This window comes from Mastigoproctus giganteus, chromosome 11 (genome assembly GCF_048544385.1).
Source record: "Mastigoproctus giganteus isolate SK-2022 chromosome 11, ASM4854438v1, whole genome shotgun sequence".
In the NCBI taxonomy this organism is placed as follows: domain Eukaryota; kingdom Metazoa; phylum Arthropoda; class Arachnida; order Uropygi; family Thelyphonidae; genus Mastigoproctus; species Mastigoproctus giganteus.
The window spans coordinates 90,362,335-90,379,260 of record NC_143585.1 but is presented as its reverse complement, the minus strand read 5'-3'; the positions used below and the strand labels follow the sequence as shown (position 1 = coordinate 90,379,260).

General features: G+C 37.8%; 1 protein-coding gene across 1 annotated transcript in view; it reads left to right on the top strand.

The window, feature by feature from the left end:
* Positions 1–16,926, top strand: part of LOC150078247 (disintegrin and metalloproteinase domain-containing protein adm-2-like) — a 232,142-nt gene that overhangs the window by 125,982 nt on the left and 89,234 nt on the right. The window contains exons 7-8 of the mRNA XM_090384510.1: positions 866–961; positions 6,466–6,597. Coding sequence (XP_090240636.1) covers positions 866–961; positions 6,466–6,597 — 228 coding nt within the window. The remainder of the gene's footprint in view (positions 1–865; positions 962–6,465; positions 6,598–16,926) is intronic.

Below are 16,926 nucleotides of genomic sequence, written 5' to 3'. Positions count from 1 at the left end.
TACTGCAAGATAGTAAACTAATTATAAGTAATTGTGGGAAATGTGGTTCTTTACTTTTTATTTAATTTTATTTTACTTTATTGTTTATTATTATGTATATATTTTGTAGTTTACAGTAATATACCTATGTAAATAAATCTAAGCAGATGCCATTATAGAATTTTTAGTGCGAACCCCCGGAACACTTTCGCGAACCACCAGTTGGGAACCGCTGTGCTAGAATAAGTGCAGAGAAGAGTTAGTGAAGGGTTAGAGAAGAGGTTGGTGAGAGGAACAGACGGGTGCTCTTATCAAGAAAGGCTTCAGATTGCAGCATCTGGAGACTAGGCACCTGTGAGGTTACCTGATTGAGGTAATTAAGGCTTTGAATGGGTTGTGCATGCTCAGTTCAAATAACATTCTTCCTCTTGCTCAGACTATGTACATGGGGGGCATAAATTCAAATTGAGGAAGGATGGTTGTAGGAGGATAGATGTGCGGAAGTTTACCTTCAGCCAGATAGTGGTTGATTGTTGGAACAAACTTCCATCTATTGGTGGTGAAGTGAGTAGTTAGAATAAATTCAAAGAACAGCTAGAAAAAAATACCGGAAGGGATGGACAAGTAATGTGGGAATTTTTTATTTTTTTATTTTTTTTTGGCTGATGCTGTATAAACTTCCTTTTTTGAATTATTTGCCACTACAGTACTAATACCATCCATAAAATTCGTATATGAGAATTTTATGGATAGTATATAAGTGGAGACTTATATAGCAAAATATATATTTTTAAAAACTTATTTTTGGCATGTGTGTGAGTAAGAGAGATATTAAATAAGACTATATATTATATCTTTATGATTTTTTTATTTTTTATATGTGTAGTACTGTGAAAATAATTGTTGCAATGCCAGTTCATGTCAGTTGCTTCCTAATGCCACTTGTGCCAGTGGCGCTTGCTGCAATTTAAAAACTTGTCAGGTACTGTGTTAATTATTATACTTGTACTCTGTCTGGTCAAAATAAAAGACCATTATTTGACTAGCATTCTATAATGTGAGCTTTTGAATAACGAATGTTATAATTTCCTTTTTTGTGCTAACAGTGTACACTTATGAGCCAAAACATTATGATCACCTTTCTACTAGCGTTTTGGGCTGCCTTCTGCCATGATAACCACTTGCACCTGGTGTGTGTGAAATTGTCCTGAAGTATCCTGGACCAGCTGGACAGAAGAACGTTCTGGAATTCAGCAATGGAGTGAGGCACACTGGTGTAGACTGTAAAATTCTGGGATGTGGCTTTCCACCATATCCCACAAATGTTCAATGGGATTGATGTTGGGGGAAATTTTGTGTCGAGGGATGCACACAAAATGCTTGGACATGATCCTCAAACCTTTCCTGCATAATGTGGACCTTGTGACATGGAGTGTTGTCCAGTGCCATCTGGATATACAGTTACCATGTAGGAAAAAATATGGTCCAAAACAACAATGAAAGTAGAATCTGGTGGCAAGGATATGTTCAATAAAGGTGAAAGGACCAAGTGATATCCGTGAAAACATACCCCAAACCATGATACCACTGCTGCTGGCCTGTTTCCATCCAACTGTGCAGTCAGGTTGCAGCTATTCATCTGCTTGCTGCTGAATATGTACCTGTCCATCAGCATGATGAACAGGTGCATAATATAATTATTATACACCCTAATATATTTTAATCAGACCAGGAAATGCTTTTCCTGTCATACAACTGGAAGTTGTCAATGATGGCCAGTCATCATCATCCTGATCACACAGATAGGTCACCTACTCTGTAGGTCTATTCGCAAGAGTATCTGCTGGATGGTGTTCTCGAAACATTTCTCTGTGCATCCTGGTTGTAGTCTGCCATTAGTTGAGTACAGTGAGCCATCTGTTGTTCCCCATGGCATATGCCAACTGCCGTTCACCTTGATTGTCAACCAGTGGTGGTCTCCCATCTCAGTATGACGAGTGGTTGTGTGTCCCGCTTCAGAACATTCTGCCACTCCTTCAGTACAGCAGCCCTCAAATAGCCGACAGTGCCTGTGGTTGCTGAAATGCTAGCTTCCACCTCTCTAGTGCTGCAAATCATTCCCCATTCAAACCCTACCAGGTCCTTCCTTGTCCCCATTGCATGGGTTTCGTACTGACATATGTTGTGTCAGTTGCCGATGTTATTCCTAAGATGCTGTGGGATGTGTGCACTAATGGAGGCAAGGGTAGTCATAATTTTTTTGGCTCGTGAGTGTATAAAGTGATAACAAGAGATAATTTTTGTTTTTATCATTTTAAGTATATTAAAGAGATGACATACACATTACCAAAATTGTGTGGAGACTAATTATAAGTAAAATGTTATATAATTATGTAACATTTTGCTTATAATATATTTTTTCTGATTTACTTTGATAGCAAAATTTTATATCATTACTGAAGTTAGGTGGTTATTTATTTATTGTGATTGGTCCGAAAGGATTTTTTACTTGAGATGCATAAAGATGTTTATTTGCATAGCAGTCAATTCCTACAAGGGTATGGTTAGAAATAATCAAGACTTGACTTGTAGCACTATATATCAAAATCAGCGGATAAAATAAGATATTTCTAGAGTACTTTCAATTATATAAATTTATCAGTGTAAGTACTTCTAATACAGCAGACTCTCAATTTACTGGGATCGGATTAACCGGGACACTTAAAGATTCAAAATAAAAAAAAAAAAAAAAAAACAGAAATCATAAAATTCAAGTAATAACTAGAATAAGTATAAACAGATGTTTTGCAAGTTGTAAGTAAATAAGCAACAAGAAGCGGTGTTATAAGTCGTCATTGGGAGATTAGTATTATCTTACAACCCCTGCTGTCTTCACACCCGCCACTCAAAAAAAAGAGACCAAAAGTTTAGTTTATTTTAGTGCGTCGCGTCGATTATTGTGTTCCATCACACTGCAAAAGGACAAATTTGTTTCATTATGCATGTCAGGCATGTCAGAATTTTTTTTTTGTTTAGAAATCGTTAAAATGGTGGGAAAACACAAGAGTTGTGCTTTCAATTAAACAAAAACTTGAAATTATTCAAAAGTTTGAAAACAATGCATCCGTTCAATCTCTAATGAACCATTATAACATTGGTGACCAAACCATATGCAACATTTTAAAAAATAAATGGAAGCATCATATTGGACACGTGAGTAGTGTGTGGTAAGTTTTTTTCATTTTTTTTATCTATCGCCATACTTTTACATAGGTTGTTGAACATTTTCTGATACAGTAAGTCCCCAACTTATGTAGCTTCGGACTTACGTTATGTTATTTATATTTTTTTTATATGACTGAAGATTTCAGTGTAGGGTACACACGTTTCATTATAATAATGTAAAAACCCACAGAATTCCAGCTATTGGTATTATTGAAAATGCAATAAGATCGAGTTTACTACTTGTTTATAATTAATTGCACTAACAGAAAAGCCCAGTAACCTGAAAAGTGCAAATTGTTTTATGGTAGTGACCTCCAGAAATGTGCTTTAGTAAAATGTGAGCTCGCGTGGAGTGATAATAGTGAGTTTTTGCCTTAACCCTGTGAAGTTCTTTACAGAAATTTTCGTTTTGACCGTTATCACAGTGCCGACTAAGAGAATAAGTGACAGCAGTACTAGTAAATCTATCAAGAAAAGGAAAGCAATCGAGTTGGATCAGAAAATTAAAATAATAAGGATGTATTAAAATGGCCAAACATTAACAAGTATCATGCGGAATCCAGATTTGTCAGTGGCAATAGTGAACACAATAAAGGAGAAAGACAGAATATAAGAAGTGACTGGCACCAATGAAGGTCAACTATAATAATAACCAAGGCTATGAACATATCAGTTTTTACAGTTCAATAAAATGCATTTTTTCTTCCTTTTATGTTTTATTTTCTTATATGCCACTCCAGCTACTTCACCGCTGTCCCCAGATAAAAGTTTTTAATTGAACTAATTAAAAATATAACTATTCATTCTTCTGAGGATATTATGTGGTTTTTGTAATTTTGGCATATTAGGGATATACTGTTGTAGCAATATTTAATTAATCATTCCCGAGTTATGTAAAATTCGACTTACGTAAGAAGTCCAGGAATGTATCTCTTATGTATGTCGGGGACTTAGTATTTTTGGATTAACTGGGAAATCGATTATCCGGGAATATTTTTTACCATCTATCCCAGAAAATTGAGAGTCTACTGTATATTAAAAAGTGACCAATTTATTTACTGATAGCTTGTACATTTTGTGATATTCAAACAGTAAACAAGTAAAGAAAGGATATCTTGAGATTCATGGTTATTCTTTATAGAATATCATGTGTTAGTGATATTTTAGATGGAAAAGAACATTTTCATTACATTAGAAACATAAATTAACATTTATTTCCCAGTATATATTTTAAGCTGATATGTCTCCCTGTTCTTTTTCTGTGCAGATAAAAAAAGAGAGAGAGATTAAAAAATCAATATACAACAATCAAGGAACCAAACAAAGAAGTAATAACAAAGTAACCAGCAACACAAATAAACATGTAGTAATTCTTCTCATCCCTTTCTGTATGCCATCATATGCTAAGCAATTAGCAGTGTCATATGGTTTTATCCTAGTGTATCACCTGACCTAGAACTTAATGGAGAGTTTTTTTTTTTTTTTTTTGTAGTTGTTGGCGTATAGGCTTCTGTGGCCATAATGCACCTCCCAAGGTTTTTACAGTACTTTGATCCAAGCCCGAGGCGGGAATTGAACCCGCGACCTTTGGGTTGCCAGGCAGGCACTTTACCCACCCGGCTAGCCCGGTCGGCATGGAGAGTTGTGCATAGCTCACTTTTTAGAGCAGGTGATTACACAAGTTGTGGATGTTATTCTGGGAAATGGAATATGTGTAGTTCGATGTTAAGCTGTATGATGTGGTACTGTGTGAAGGATGCTTTTGAGCCTATACTGTTTTGTGGCTGGTTGTAAAGCTATGCTATATAGAGATGTGCCTGGAATGCTGATTTCATTTTGTGTACTGTTTTGTGGCAGCATTCTATTTTCAATTCCAATCTGGTCCTTGAGGTTGTCACAGACATTCCCTCAGGAATGCTAAGCTGGGCTTGCTACCTCGGAGTCTAAAATGTTGATGGAACTGATATTTGGGTGATACTCAAGTCAAGTGGACCTAATTTCAGTAAAGTCCGGTTAGTCTGTGACAGCCTAATCTTCTGCTTGCACCTTGATGATGGTGAGACTATTAGTAACCCTGAGTATAAACCCCATGTGCAAGTCCTGAAAGCTTCGGCAGGCCCCCAATCCCTTCCATCTTATAGTATGATTGATATCTTTTGAGGATGGATATCATGGCGAGATCCAATCTTACTTACATTTTGAGGGTACAGTTCTAAAACAGTGTTCACAGGCCAGCTGCTAGATAGTCCACCAGACGGAACCTATTGGTGACTCTCTAGGATGCTTCTGGATCAGCTAGTGTATAATCCTGCAGCTGCTACTCTGCCAGGTAGTAACTGGAGGGAGTCTGAGTAGTGTGTATGCGGCAGGCATTGTTGAGGCCATGTTATGTAAAAGAGCTGGGTATGTTTTTGCCATGTGTATGCCATATCCAAAAATTTCCTTACATCATATAGCATGTCCTTTCCACCTTTTTTTCCTGATTTCCTTCAAACTCTGTTTTGAAAATAATATATATATATATATATATATATATATATATTATTTTTCGATATTTGAGATGTATCTTACAATACTAAAGGATTACAGAGGTATTTCAACAAAGTAATTGATATTAAATCAAAGTTGTTATGAATTTTGATCATGGAGAGACTTTCTGCTCTTGAAGACTGAGCACTTAGTCCTTGGTTTATGTCCAATTAAAGACAAATATTGTTATCCATAGTTCTTTATAAGATGTTAATATCTTTTTAAATTGATAGCATCACCAGAATAGGCAATTCTGCTATACATTTAAAAGCCTGCGATGCTGCCAGGACAGATGTAGATCAAATGCATATGGCAATATTACATACCAATCCTAGGATGGGATGGGTACTTCTGAGGTGATAAGTCAACTAGTTGCTGCACTAAATGTGCGTGTGTGTGAATAGTTTCAGGAACACTTATGGGGACTTTACATATTTACTCTGCCCAATGCAGTTCATTTGAGCATCTAGTATGAAATAGTCATAATGCTGTTCCCATTCAATGAATGTACAGTAGTCTTCTTGGCATATTTAAGAACATTGTACACTCTAGGGTGAGGCAAGTTACAACAGTAATCTTTGGGAATAATAAACTAACAACATGCTATTAGGACATGGTTCTAATAAAACGGGCAACAAGTTTATATAGGATATAATTTATTCAGTTATACATGACCGATTTAATTGTATGCTTTGCCAGTTTTATTTATTATATTATTGCTATTTCATTTAGGTTAAAAAAATATCTGAATTATGCAGAGATGCATCAACGGTTTGTGATCTTCCTGAGTTCTGTGATGGAAAGTCCCAACTTTGTCCATCAGATGTGTTTGTTCAGGATGGCACAATTTGTCGAAATGGAAAGGTAAAATTTAATCGCTTGCTAATTGTATAAATGTATTACATTTAATATATTGATACAATATATTTTTACATTTATAATTACCGTATTTCCCCATGTATAAGACGCACCTTAATTTTGGGTCCCGAAATTTGAAAAAAAATGTATTACATAAGGTTATTGAACTCAAGTTTTATTCATCATAAAATTTATACAACTCCTCATCACTGTCAAAACTCCCATCCATTAGCTTGTCCTTATCTTTGTCTGATGACGAATCACTGTCTTCATATATTACTTCATCCTCAGTTCCATCTATGGCATTTGAAATGCCACACTTCTTAAATGACTTGACAATGATCTCAACCTTGATATTATCCCAGGATCTTTTCACCCAGGTACAAACTTCTCCTATAGTTGGTTTCTTCACTCATCCTGCTGGTGTCAAATTGTCCCCAGAAGACTTCATCCATTGGTTCCATTCGTTTCTCATGGCAGCTTTGAAGGGTTTGTTAATGCTGACATCAAGTGGTTGGAGCTGGGATGTCAAGCCTCCAGGTATGATGACAAGTTTTGTTTTTTGCTCTGCAGCAATCTTCTTTGTATTTTTTGTTATGTGTGCCCTGAACTGATCAAGCACCAATAGGGCAGGTTTGCATAAGAGCCCACCTGGTCTCCTGCTCCAAACTTTCTCAAACCAGATCTTCATCCCATCCTGATCCATCCAACTCTTGTCATGAACGTGGACAATCACTCCTCGAGGAATGTCTTCTTTTGGCATTGTTTTGCGTTTGAAAATCAGCATAGGAGGCAGCTTAGTTCCGTCGGCACAACAAGCTAGAACAACTGTATAATGGCTCTTTTCATGTCCACTTGTCTTCACAGTTACAGTTTTCACCCCCTTCTTATCAACAGTTCTGTTACTTGGGACATCAAATTGAAGGGGGACTTCATCCATATTTGCAATCTGTCCTGACTCAAACTGATATGTCTTCCGACATTGAATGACAAAACGATGAAATTCAAGGACCTTCTGCTCATAGCTTTCAGGCATCTTTTGGACAAGTCTGGTGCATGTACGCATGCTTAGTCCATTCCGTTTCATGAACCTAAAGCACCAATTGTGTCCTCCTTTGAAATCAATAACTTCTTTTTCATCAGCAATTCTTCATGCCTCATGCTGAACCATCTTTGTGGACACAGGAATTCCAATTGCCCTTTGCTCTTCAATCCATATCTTCAATTCCCTCTCTAAATCAGGCCATTTTGCTGACTTGCCTCTCATGGCCTTCTTCTGCCGTGGCATTTTCAGTAGGGTTTCTTCTTCCCCTAGCCAGTCTCGGATTGTTTTCTCAGTTGGAGGAGGACCAAACTTACGTTCAGCAGCACGATTTCCATTCACTTTTGCAAACTGGATCACTTTTAACTTGAATTCAGCACTGTACGAAAATCTTTTCTGAGCAGAACGTGGCAAACGTAACCTAATATACCAGTAACAAGTGCGAAACAATGAGCGCAAAGACAACAAGCGCGAAAAAGCGGGAAATGCAAGTAAAAAAATCTACAACCACTGTATAAGACGCACCCAGTTTTTAGACCCCAAGTTTTTTGAAAAAAGGTGCGTCTTATACATGGGGAAATACTCCCTGACCTTTCCACATCCTTCGTATTTGGTGGTCACAGGCTTGAACCCCAGTCTAATCAAGAAGCATGTGCTACACACTGCTGCTCCTGTCCACCTGGCTACGGAGGCACCATGAATACATGTCCTCAGCTCATTAGTCATATGTGGCTTAGTTGCATGCACATTTCTTGAAGTATCCCATAAGAAGTCAGGTACCTTAAGATCACGGTAATAAGGCTGCCATGGCACATCTCCAGAGTGAGCAATGAGCAGCCTAGAAAGATTTCACATAAAAAAATTTATGCTCACTCTTGCTGTGCGAGACATTGCTCCACCATGTTAATATATTTCATCCATGTTGTCCCTTTCTTCATACTATAGTCGGAACTCCCTAATCATGTCACAGCAGTGTCTTGAAGCTGTTTATCTATTTTGAAAAAAGAGAATCGGTAAGCGTAAATCTAAAAACCATGAAGTACTGCTATAGGATTGTAGGAGGATATTTGAATATATTAGCTGAAATCAAATAAAATTCAGATGCTTTCCTACAGTTGATTTTTGTGGTAGGGAATATTCTGCTTCCAGTGAAGACTGAGGCATTAAGACTTGGGTTTATGTTAAACTTAGAGGCAAATACCAGTATCCACAATTCTGCCTAAGCTGCCAACATCTTTTTAAATTGTATAGAATCATCAGAAAAAGTGAATCTGCTACACATTTAAAAAACTGAGACACTTTCAGGTTTTACAGCTGTTTTAAAGATTTCTTTCTGGCTTCTGATCAGGCTTGTGGGTGATATCAATTAGTGAATGTAGACTATGCTGCCGTCCACATTGCCTGGATACAGGCAATGTGGACGCATACCAGAAGTATACCAACTTAACTGGGAGCTGAATGATTTTGTGATAACTGAGAGGAAAGTGAGAGAGAAATTGTTGAGGCTAAAAATAAATAAGGCACCTGTGGCTGATGTAATATATACAGTTATATTAAAAGAATCAGCAAAGGAGGTAAGTAAATCTCTTTTTTAGCCATAATTTAGAGCATGCTTGAATTCAGGGGAGGTTCCTGTGGATTGTAGATGTGCATGTGGATTCATGTGTTTTCTGTTCACAAATGAAGATCTAAGGGAAAAATTACAGACCTGTAAGCTTGACTTCTATTCCAGGGAAAATAATGGACTCAGTGATCAAAGGCAATACAGGAGTATCTTCACAGAACACAGTAATATGGCAATCGCAGTATGGATTCGTTAAGGGAAGATCTTTTCTGACCATTCTGATTGGCTACTATGACAAAGCCACATGGAAGACTGCTATACAAATTGGAGCCGTGTGTGGCATTAGAGGCCAGTTAGAGGCTTTGGATAAAGGATTGGTTCAGTGTCAGAAAGCAAGTTTACAGGTGATAAAAAGTTGGCAGGGTGGTTAATTATAAGAATCAAGGTGTACCTTTTCAACAAGATCTAGAAAAATCAGGCAGGTAGGTGAGAAGTGGCATTTGCGGTTTGACATAAAAAAAAAAAATGCAATATACTGCATACGGGAAGCAGTAATCTCAGAATAATATAGCATTTGGGTGGTATACTGCACAGAAGATAGTGGAGGAGAAAAAAGATCTGTGGATAATTGTACAGTCTGACATCAAATTTTCTGAGCAGTGTTGACAGGCTGCTAGTATAGTATTCCTGTGAATGATATAAAGGAGTTTTTCCAGTGGGAACAAGGTGATTTTCCCATTGTATAAGGCAATGGTTAAGCTGCACCAGGAGTATTGCATGTAGATCTGGAAACTTCATTTTAAGTGAAGAGCAAAGGAAGGTGCAAGGAAGAGCAAACAGATTAGTAAGGGACACAAAATACTCTTACAATAAAAGACTAGTTCTGTAAACTGCAGCCTCTGGAAACCACACACCTGCGAGGGAACTTAATTAAAGTGTTTAAGGCCTTAAATGAATTGAGTAAATTAAATGATAGCAACTCTTGCTCAGATGACATAAATTTTAATTGAGGATAGATGTGTGAAAATTTGCTTTCAGTCAGAGAGTGATGATTATTGAAACAACCTTCCCTCTGTTATAATTTGAATAACTTTAAGGAAGAATTAGTAAATTATTAGAGAGGATGAAGTGGGTAGGGTTTTTTTTTTTTTTTATGCTTATACTATGTAAGCTTGTATCCATTGCCACTACTAATAATAATTATCTGTTACATGATGCATATTAGTACCATATGATAAATTAGGATATTATGCTGACTATGATTGCATATTTTCAAATTATTACTTTAATGGCACTGGATCTTGGTTGCTTATCTGTGTAATATTTTTATCTAGAAATATGAATTCAGAGGCTAATTTGCATAACATGTGGGCTGAAAAACTCTAATTCAAGGGGGGGGGAGCCTATTCTCTCTGCCTGGGATCGGCTAACTGGACCCTAAATTGAAGAGAAATTTAAAAATTCCTCCAGTCATAAAGGAATTGAATCCAGACCTCTCCAAAAGAATGGGAAACCATAGCATACCATGCTAAATAAATAGTAGTAGTGGCAAATGATACAAGAAAGAAAGAAAGAAAGCTTATATAACATCGGCAAAAAAAAAAACTACACACTTCACCCATTCATACCCTCCAAGAATTTGTCTAGCCTTCCTTGAATTCGGACCATCCACTTCGACAACAACAGATGGAAGCCTGTTTCAGCAATCAACCACCCACTGGCTGAAGGCAAACTTCCACACATCTATTCTGTAACCATCCTTCCTCAATGTGTCCCCTCGTGTAGTCACAGCAGGTGGAAAAATGCCATTAATATTTAGGCTTACTCAATCCATTCAAGGCCTTAAACACCACAATCACATCTCCCCTGCAGGTGTCTAGTCTCCAAATGCTGCTATTTGCAGAACTGAAGCCTTTCTGGGTAAGAGTACCCTTTTGTTTCATTTGCTAGTCTGGTTGCCTTCTACCATTCTCTGCACCCATTCCAGCAGATATACATCCTTCTTAGAGTGAAGCCTCTAAACCTGTATATAGTACTCAAGATGTGGCCTAACCATTGCCTTGTACAAATGGAAAATTGCCTCCTTATCTGTACTAGCAAAGTTTCTGTATATCATTGACAAAATCCCGTGAGCTGTCCTGGCAGTATGTCTACACTGCTCAGAGAATATCATATCTGACTACATAATTACCCCCAGGTCTTCTTTCATTTTCCACCACCCCGAATGTAGTATCACACAGTTGATAAGTTACTCTGAGATTACTGCTACCCATATACACTACCTTGCATTTGTCAATGTTAAACTTCAACTGCCATTTCTCAGCCTATTGACGCCGACCGGGCTAGCCAGGTGGGTAACGTGGTTTGAATCCCACCTCGGGCTTGGATCAGAGTAAAATTCAAAAACTTTGGGAGGTGCATTATGGCCACAGAAGCTGATGCACCAACAACTAACAAAAAAAACAAAAAAAAAACCAGCCTATTGATTTAATTTTCCTAGGTCTTGTTGCAGTAGCTCATCCTGGTTACTGTCATTAACCATCCTTCCAACCTTTGTATCATCTGCAAACTTACAGACCTTAAACCTGATATTCCTTCATCAATATCATTAATAAATATTGTAAACACCGATGGGCCCAGAACTGAACCCTGGCAGAACTCCACTAATAACATTAGCCCATGAAAAGCAGTGCCCATTGATAACCACTCTGCCTTGTACCACTCAACCATCCTATTATCTATATCAGTAACTTGCCCTTAATGCCATGCACTGCTCCAATTTGTACAGCAGTTTCTTTTTTTTTATGAGAAACAGTATCCAAAGCTTTCCTGAAATCCAAGTATATGATATCAAAATTATTTTTTGCATCCATTTCCTTTGTTACTGCATCATAGTATCGAATCAGATTGGTCAGGCAAGATTGCCTCTTGACAAACACAGATTGTGTTTGATATATAACTGCATTCCTGTCTAGATGGTCCTGCATTACTTCTTAAACCAGTGACTCCATTATTTTCCCTGGAACAGACGTTAAGCTAACAGGTCTGTAATTACTTATGTCACCTTTTGATCCCCTCCATGAATTGGGGATATGTTCATGCATCTCCAGTCCATAGGGACCTCCCCTGAATCCAAGGATGGTTTCATAATTATGGCTAATGGTTTCCTGCATCCCTTAATATAATTGGATAGATTACCTCCACCTCAGGTGCCTTTTTTAGGTTCAGCATCAATAATTTCTTTTCCACTTTCCTTTCAATTATCACAATCTTTCAGCTACCCGTTAGAATGCAATAAACTTCTTGCACCCCCTCCCTAAAGAATTCCTCATGTGTGAATGTAGATGCAAAATACCTATTTAATTTTTCAGCAACATGAGCAGGGTCATCAATAGTTAATACATTAACATCAAGTGGCCCAGTGTTATTCAATCCCTTTGTTCTACTGTTTATACATGGTGTTTCAAAAGGTCTGGTCGGTAATTTAAAGGTGAACTGTACAGACTACAGTATGCAAAAAAAGCCTAGTAAACATGGGTCCTTAAGTAAATCATTTTCGAGATATTGCACATTTTTAGTTGGGATATACCACTGACAAAGTGAACTGTACAGAATTCGCATCCACCACTGACAAGGTGAACTGTACAGAGTTCACATCCACCACCAACTTGTTTGTTTAGGTTAGGTTATGCTCATTCTCTCCATTTCCCCTCTCTCAATGCTAAGCATAACACCTGACGTTAAGGAAAGGGTGTCAGAAAGACATCCTGTAACATGTAACTTATGTAAAATCCTGTGGTGTTGAAACCAAAAATTAAAAATGTATCTTATGTTTAATAAAACCACCCTTAGCAAAGGATTCACAGGTTTTTGCTAAACTGCATTCTTTGCCAGAGACTTCTCATAATCTTTCTTAACTTGCTTAATCTCCTTTGTGATTTTATTACAGACTACATAGACTTCTGTATCACCTGATAATTAGACAGCCCATGCACTTTTCTTCTCTACCGTGTGTCTCAGTAGTTTAATTCACATCTCTTTAGGTCTAAACTGACGTAGCCCAGTGGTCAGGAGCGAGAGTGCATAGCACGCGTTCCTTGAGTGGACCGGGTTCAAGCCCGTGACTACTAAATACGATAAATATTTGTATTGACGATTTATTGTAAACTCTACTGACTTGGTTGTCGTGCCGGAGTATAAACAGAAAATTTATTTATTTATTTATTTATTTATTTAAACCTTGAATTGTATTTCCTTGTTGGTGTGAAAAGCCAAGTAGCTTCTATGATTACTTCCCTGAGTGCTTTCCATTTAGAATTTGCTATTGGTAACATCATCAGTTAGTCCCAAAGCATAGAATTTAAAAACTGTCTGCGACCACTGTAGTCACCCTTACTCTTTCCTTTTCCCCTTTGACAGTAGCTATGTCTTTAATTTCATATAAGTTCACTGTGATCACTGCCTCCCAGTGGATCTTTTGCCTGCAGATTCTTAATGCATGTAGAACCATTGCCAATAAACAGATCAAGATTATTGCTTCTTCTTGTTGCCTCTCTAATGTGCTCCTGTAGAAAACAGTCATTCAAGAAATCTACAAAACCTTGCTACTGTGTGAGTGCCCGACTCACAAATTCCAGCCAACAAATGGAAAGTTAAATACCCACATTATAAGACATTCTGATTTACTGGCCCACCCTATTTCTCTGTATAGCTGTTTGGTATATTCATCACAGTTATTAGGCCTATAATGCACTTCTCTAAATTTTGTTTTTCCAGTGCTTATATCACACCAACTAACTAAACATTGCACTTGTCACCCATGGTGACTCGATGCACCTTAGATTTAATATTCTTTTTGACTAAGAGCATAACCAGTGCCGGATTAAGGCACAGGCTAGCAGGGCCCTTGCCTGGGATGCTATTCTTTAAGGGGAGCCAAATTTTACAAATCATAAAAAAAATATATATATATATCCTTAGTAAAAGGGGTGCTGAAAAATCTTTCTGCCCCGGGGCGTGAAATTATCTTGGTCCCGCACTGAGCATAACCTCCCCCACTGCACCCCACCTGTCCTATCTGTCCTTCCTGTATAATTGTACTTCCCATATACAAATTCAGCATCACTTATGTGTGTGAGTGACATCATTTCTCCTCTATCCCTGCAATATCTGCATTTGATGATTTAATCAGTACTTCAAATTCATCAAATTTATTTACAATGCTTCTAGCATTAGCATTAGTATACATGCAAGTATAAATTCACAAGTTTTTACTCTTAGTTACCCTAACAGAGCTCATATTTTAATTGTTCCATAATGACCCAGCAGGTCTTGAAACCCCTAGTACCTTGCTTTCCGGGCTGCTGTGTATTCCAATAGAAGCAGTTCAGGAATCACTTTCACTTCTGCCTGCGGTTATTGTTAATTTTTTAGTCTGTGTATCTCTCGAAGCTAGCAGTTTTCTGCTAAATCTATTGCTGCCTTGATAGCATCAGCAAATATTCTTTCTATTTAAGTGTATTCCATCCCTGTAAATAAATCTCTCCTATTAACAAGCACAGACCACACCAAGAAAAATTTTACCCCATGAGCCTTGCATATTCTCTCCATGGCTGCATAAATTGACAAAGCTCTCAACATGTACTCTGTTCTATTGTGTCTGGGCAGAATTGCAGACAATTTGAAATTCATTCCTAACTTTGCCCTGTACTTGTTAAGTAAGTTCTCATATATCCTACTCTTAATATCATTATTGGACATGTGTATAACAGTATTACCTTTTGTACCCTTAAAAGATGATATCTGCTCTACAACACCATCTGCTTTTGTCCCTGGCAGACATACCCTGGTCCTGTTCCACCTATTCTTCTTCCACGATATATTTCCCATTTCCCTGATAATAGAGTCACGACAATAACTGGCCCCGAGTGCCAAGCGATATTAGTGACCACAGCACCTTTCCAGAGTGATTATCTAATACGCTTAACTGTGAATACGTTTCTCCTGAGTTTCGAAAGTCCGATAACTCCTGATTATTATAATTAAATAGATATATTCAAATACTATAACCTAGAAAGGAAAGCCACCTTTCTTTAATCCCTCTTTTATTTTTAGTTAATACTAACCCTTTTCTTCGCTTGGGTCACTAGGTGGCACCGCTCTTGCCTCCACGTGGTGGGGCTGGTAACCTGGGAGAAAAAGACAATCTCCCGGGGTCAAAAAGAGCATATAATGAGTAAATCAAACTCAGACTTATCTGGGCTGCCAGACGCAACTCAGATACCAAAAAAGAAAGACAGTTCTACAGCAGGAACTGCAAAGCGCCAAAAAACTGAGCCAGAGACCTATCCAATTCCAATTCCAACCTATCTGATCATCCACTCAACTGGTGAGAATGCAGTTGTCAAACTTTCTCCATTTAGAGTTCAAAAGGAATTGGAAAGTAGAGCAGGATCTCCGAAATCTGTAAAAAGACTCAGATTAGGAGATATTCTCATCGAGACATCTAATGCCAAACATTCTGAGTGACTTCTGAAAACTAATTTCCTTGCAGGACTCCCAGTAACTGTAACGCCCCACAGATCACTAAAAACCTCTAAAGGAGTGATCTCAGACTGGGACTTACTAGATGTATCTGAAGAAGAAATGCTAGAAAAACTGAAAGAACAAGGAGTTATTCATGTCAAGAGAATCGCCACCAGAAAAGATGGCAATCTGATCCCTACCCGCAACCTGATCTTGACCTTTAATACACCGAATCGTCCATCATCCATTAAGGCCGGATATCTGCTATGTAATGTGAGACCATATGTCCCAAACCCGCTACGGTGTTTCCGATGCCAGAAGTATGGACATTCCCAAACAGCTTGCCGGGGAACCCCTACTTGCGCAAAGTGTAGTTCAATCGAACATGATTGCGAAAACTGTAATGCTCCTCAATCAGTATGTCCAAATTGCAAAAAAGATCATCCCGCTTATGCTAGAATATGTGAGTGCTGGAAAAGTGAGAAACTTATCCAGAAATATAAAACTGAACATAATGTTTCTTACCAAGAAGCAAAAAGAATCATCTCATCACCAACTCATGCAAACAGGCCTACGTATGCCCAAGCCACCAAAAAATTCCAATCAACCGGATCGCAAACTGAACTAACAGTACCCCCAAAAGAGTCTTTCTCAAGTTACGTAAAATCTTTGTACAGTGCAACTCAAACCCAAGCAGTCAATACACCAATTACCATACCACAAGAAAACATACACACTCCGGATGAAGGACTTAAAGAAAAACATATCCTAACTTCTAGTCACCAACAAAAAATGGATGCTAAAGAAAAATCAGCAGATGACCCTGTTCTTCAAATTTTTGTTGAAGAAGACATGGACACCGAAAGGCCTTCCTTCCCAAAAAAAGATAAAAATAAAAGTGAAAAACAGAAAACCTCAGCAACCCGAAAACGCTCAGAAAGTCTAATAAGAGATAAACAATGAATAGAATAATACAGTGGAATTGTCGTGGATTCCGTGCCAATATCGATGACCTATACGATCTTTTCTGTAAATACTCACCAATATGTATCTGCCTTCAAGAAACTTATTTAAAACCCCAAAATACACCAAAACTATCTCGTTATAACATTATTAGAAAAGACAGAACAAATCAGAATATCGCACATGGTGGTGTAGCTATTTTAACAAACCCACATATTCCTACCAAACAGGTCTCGCTGAA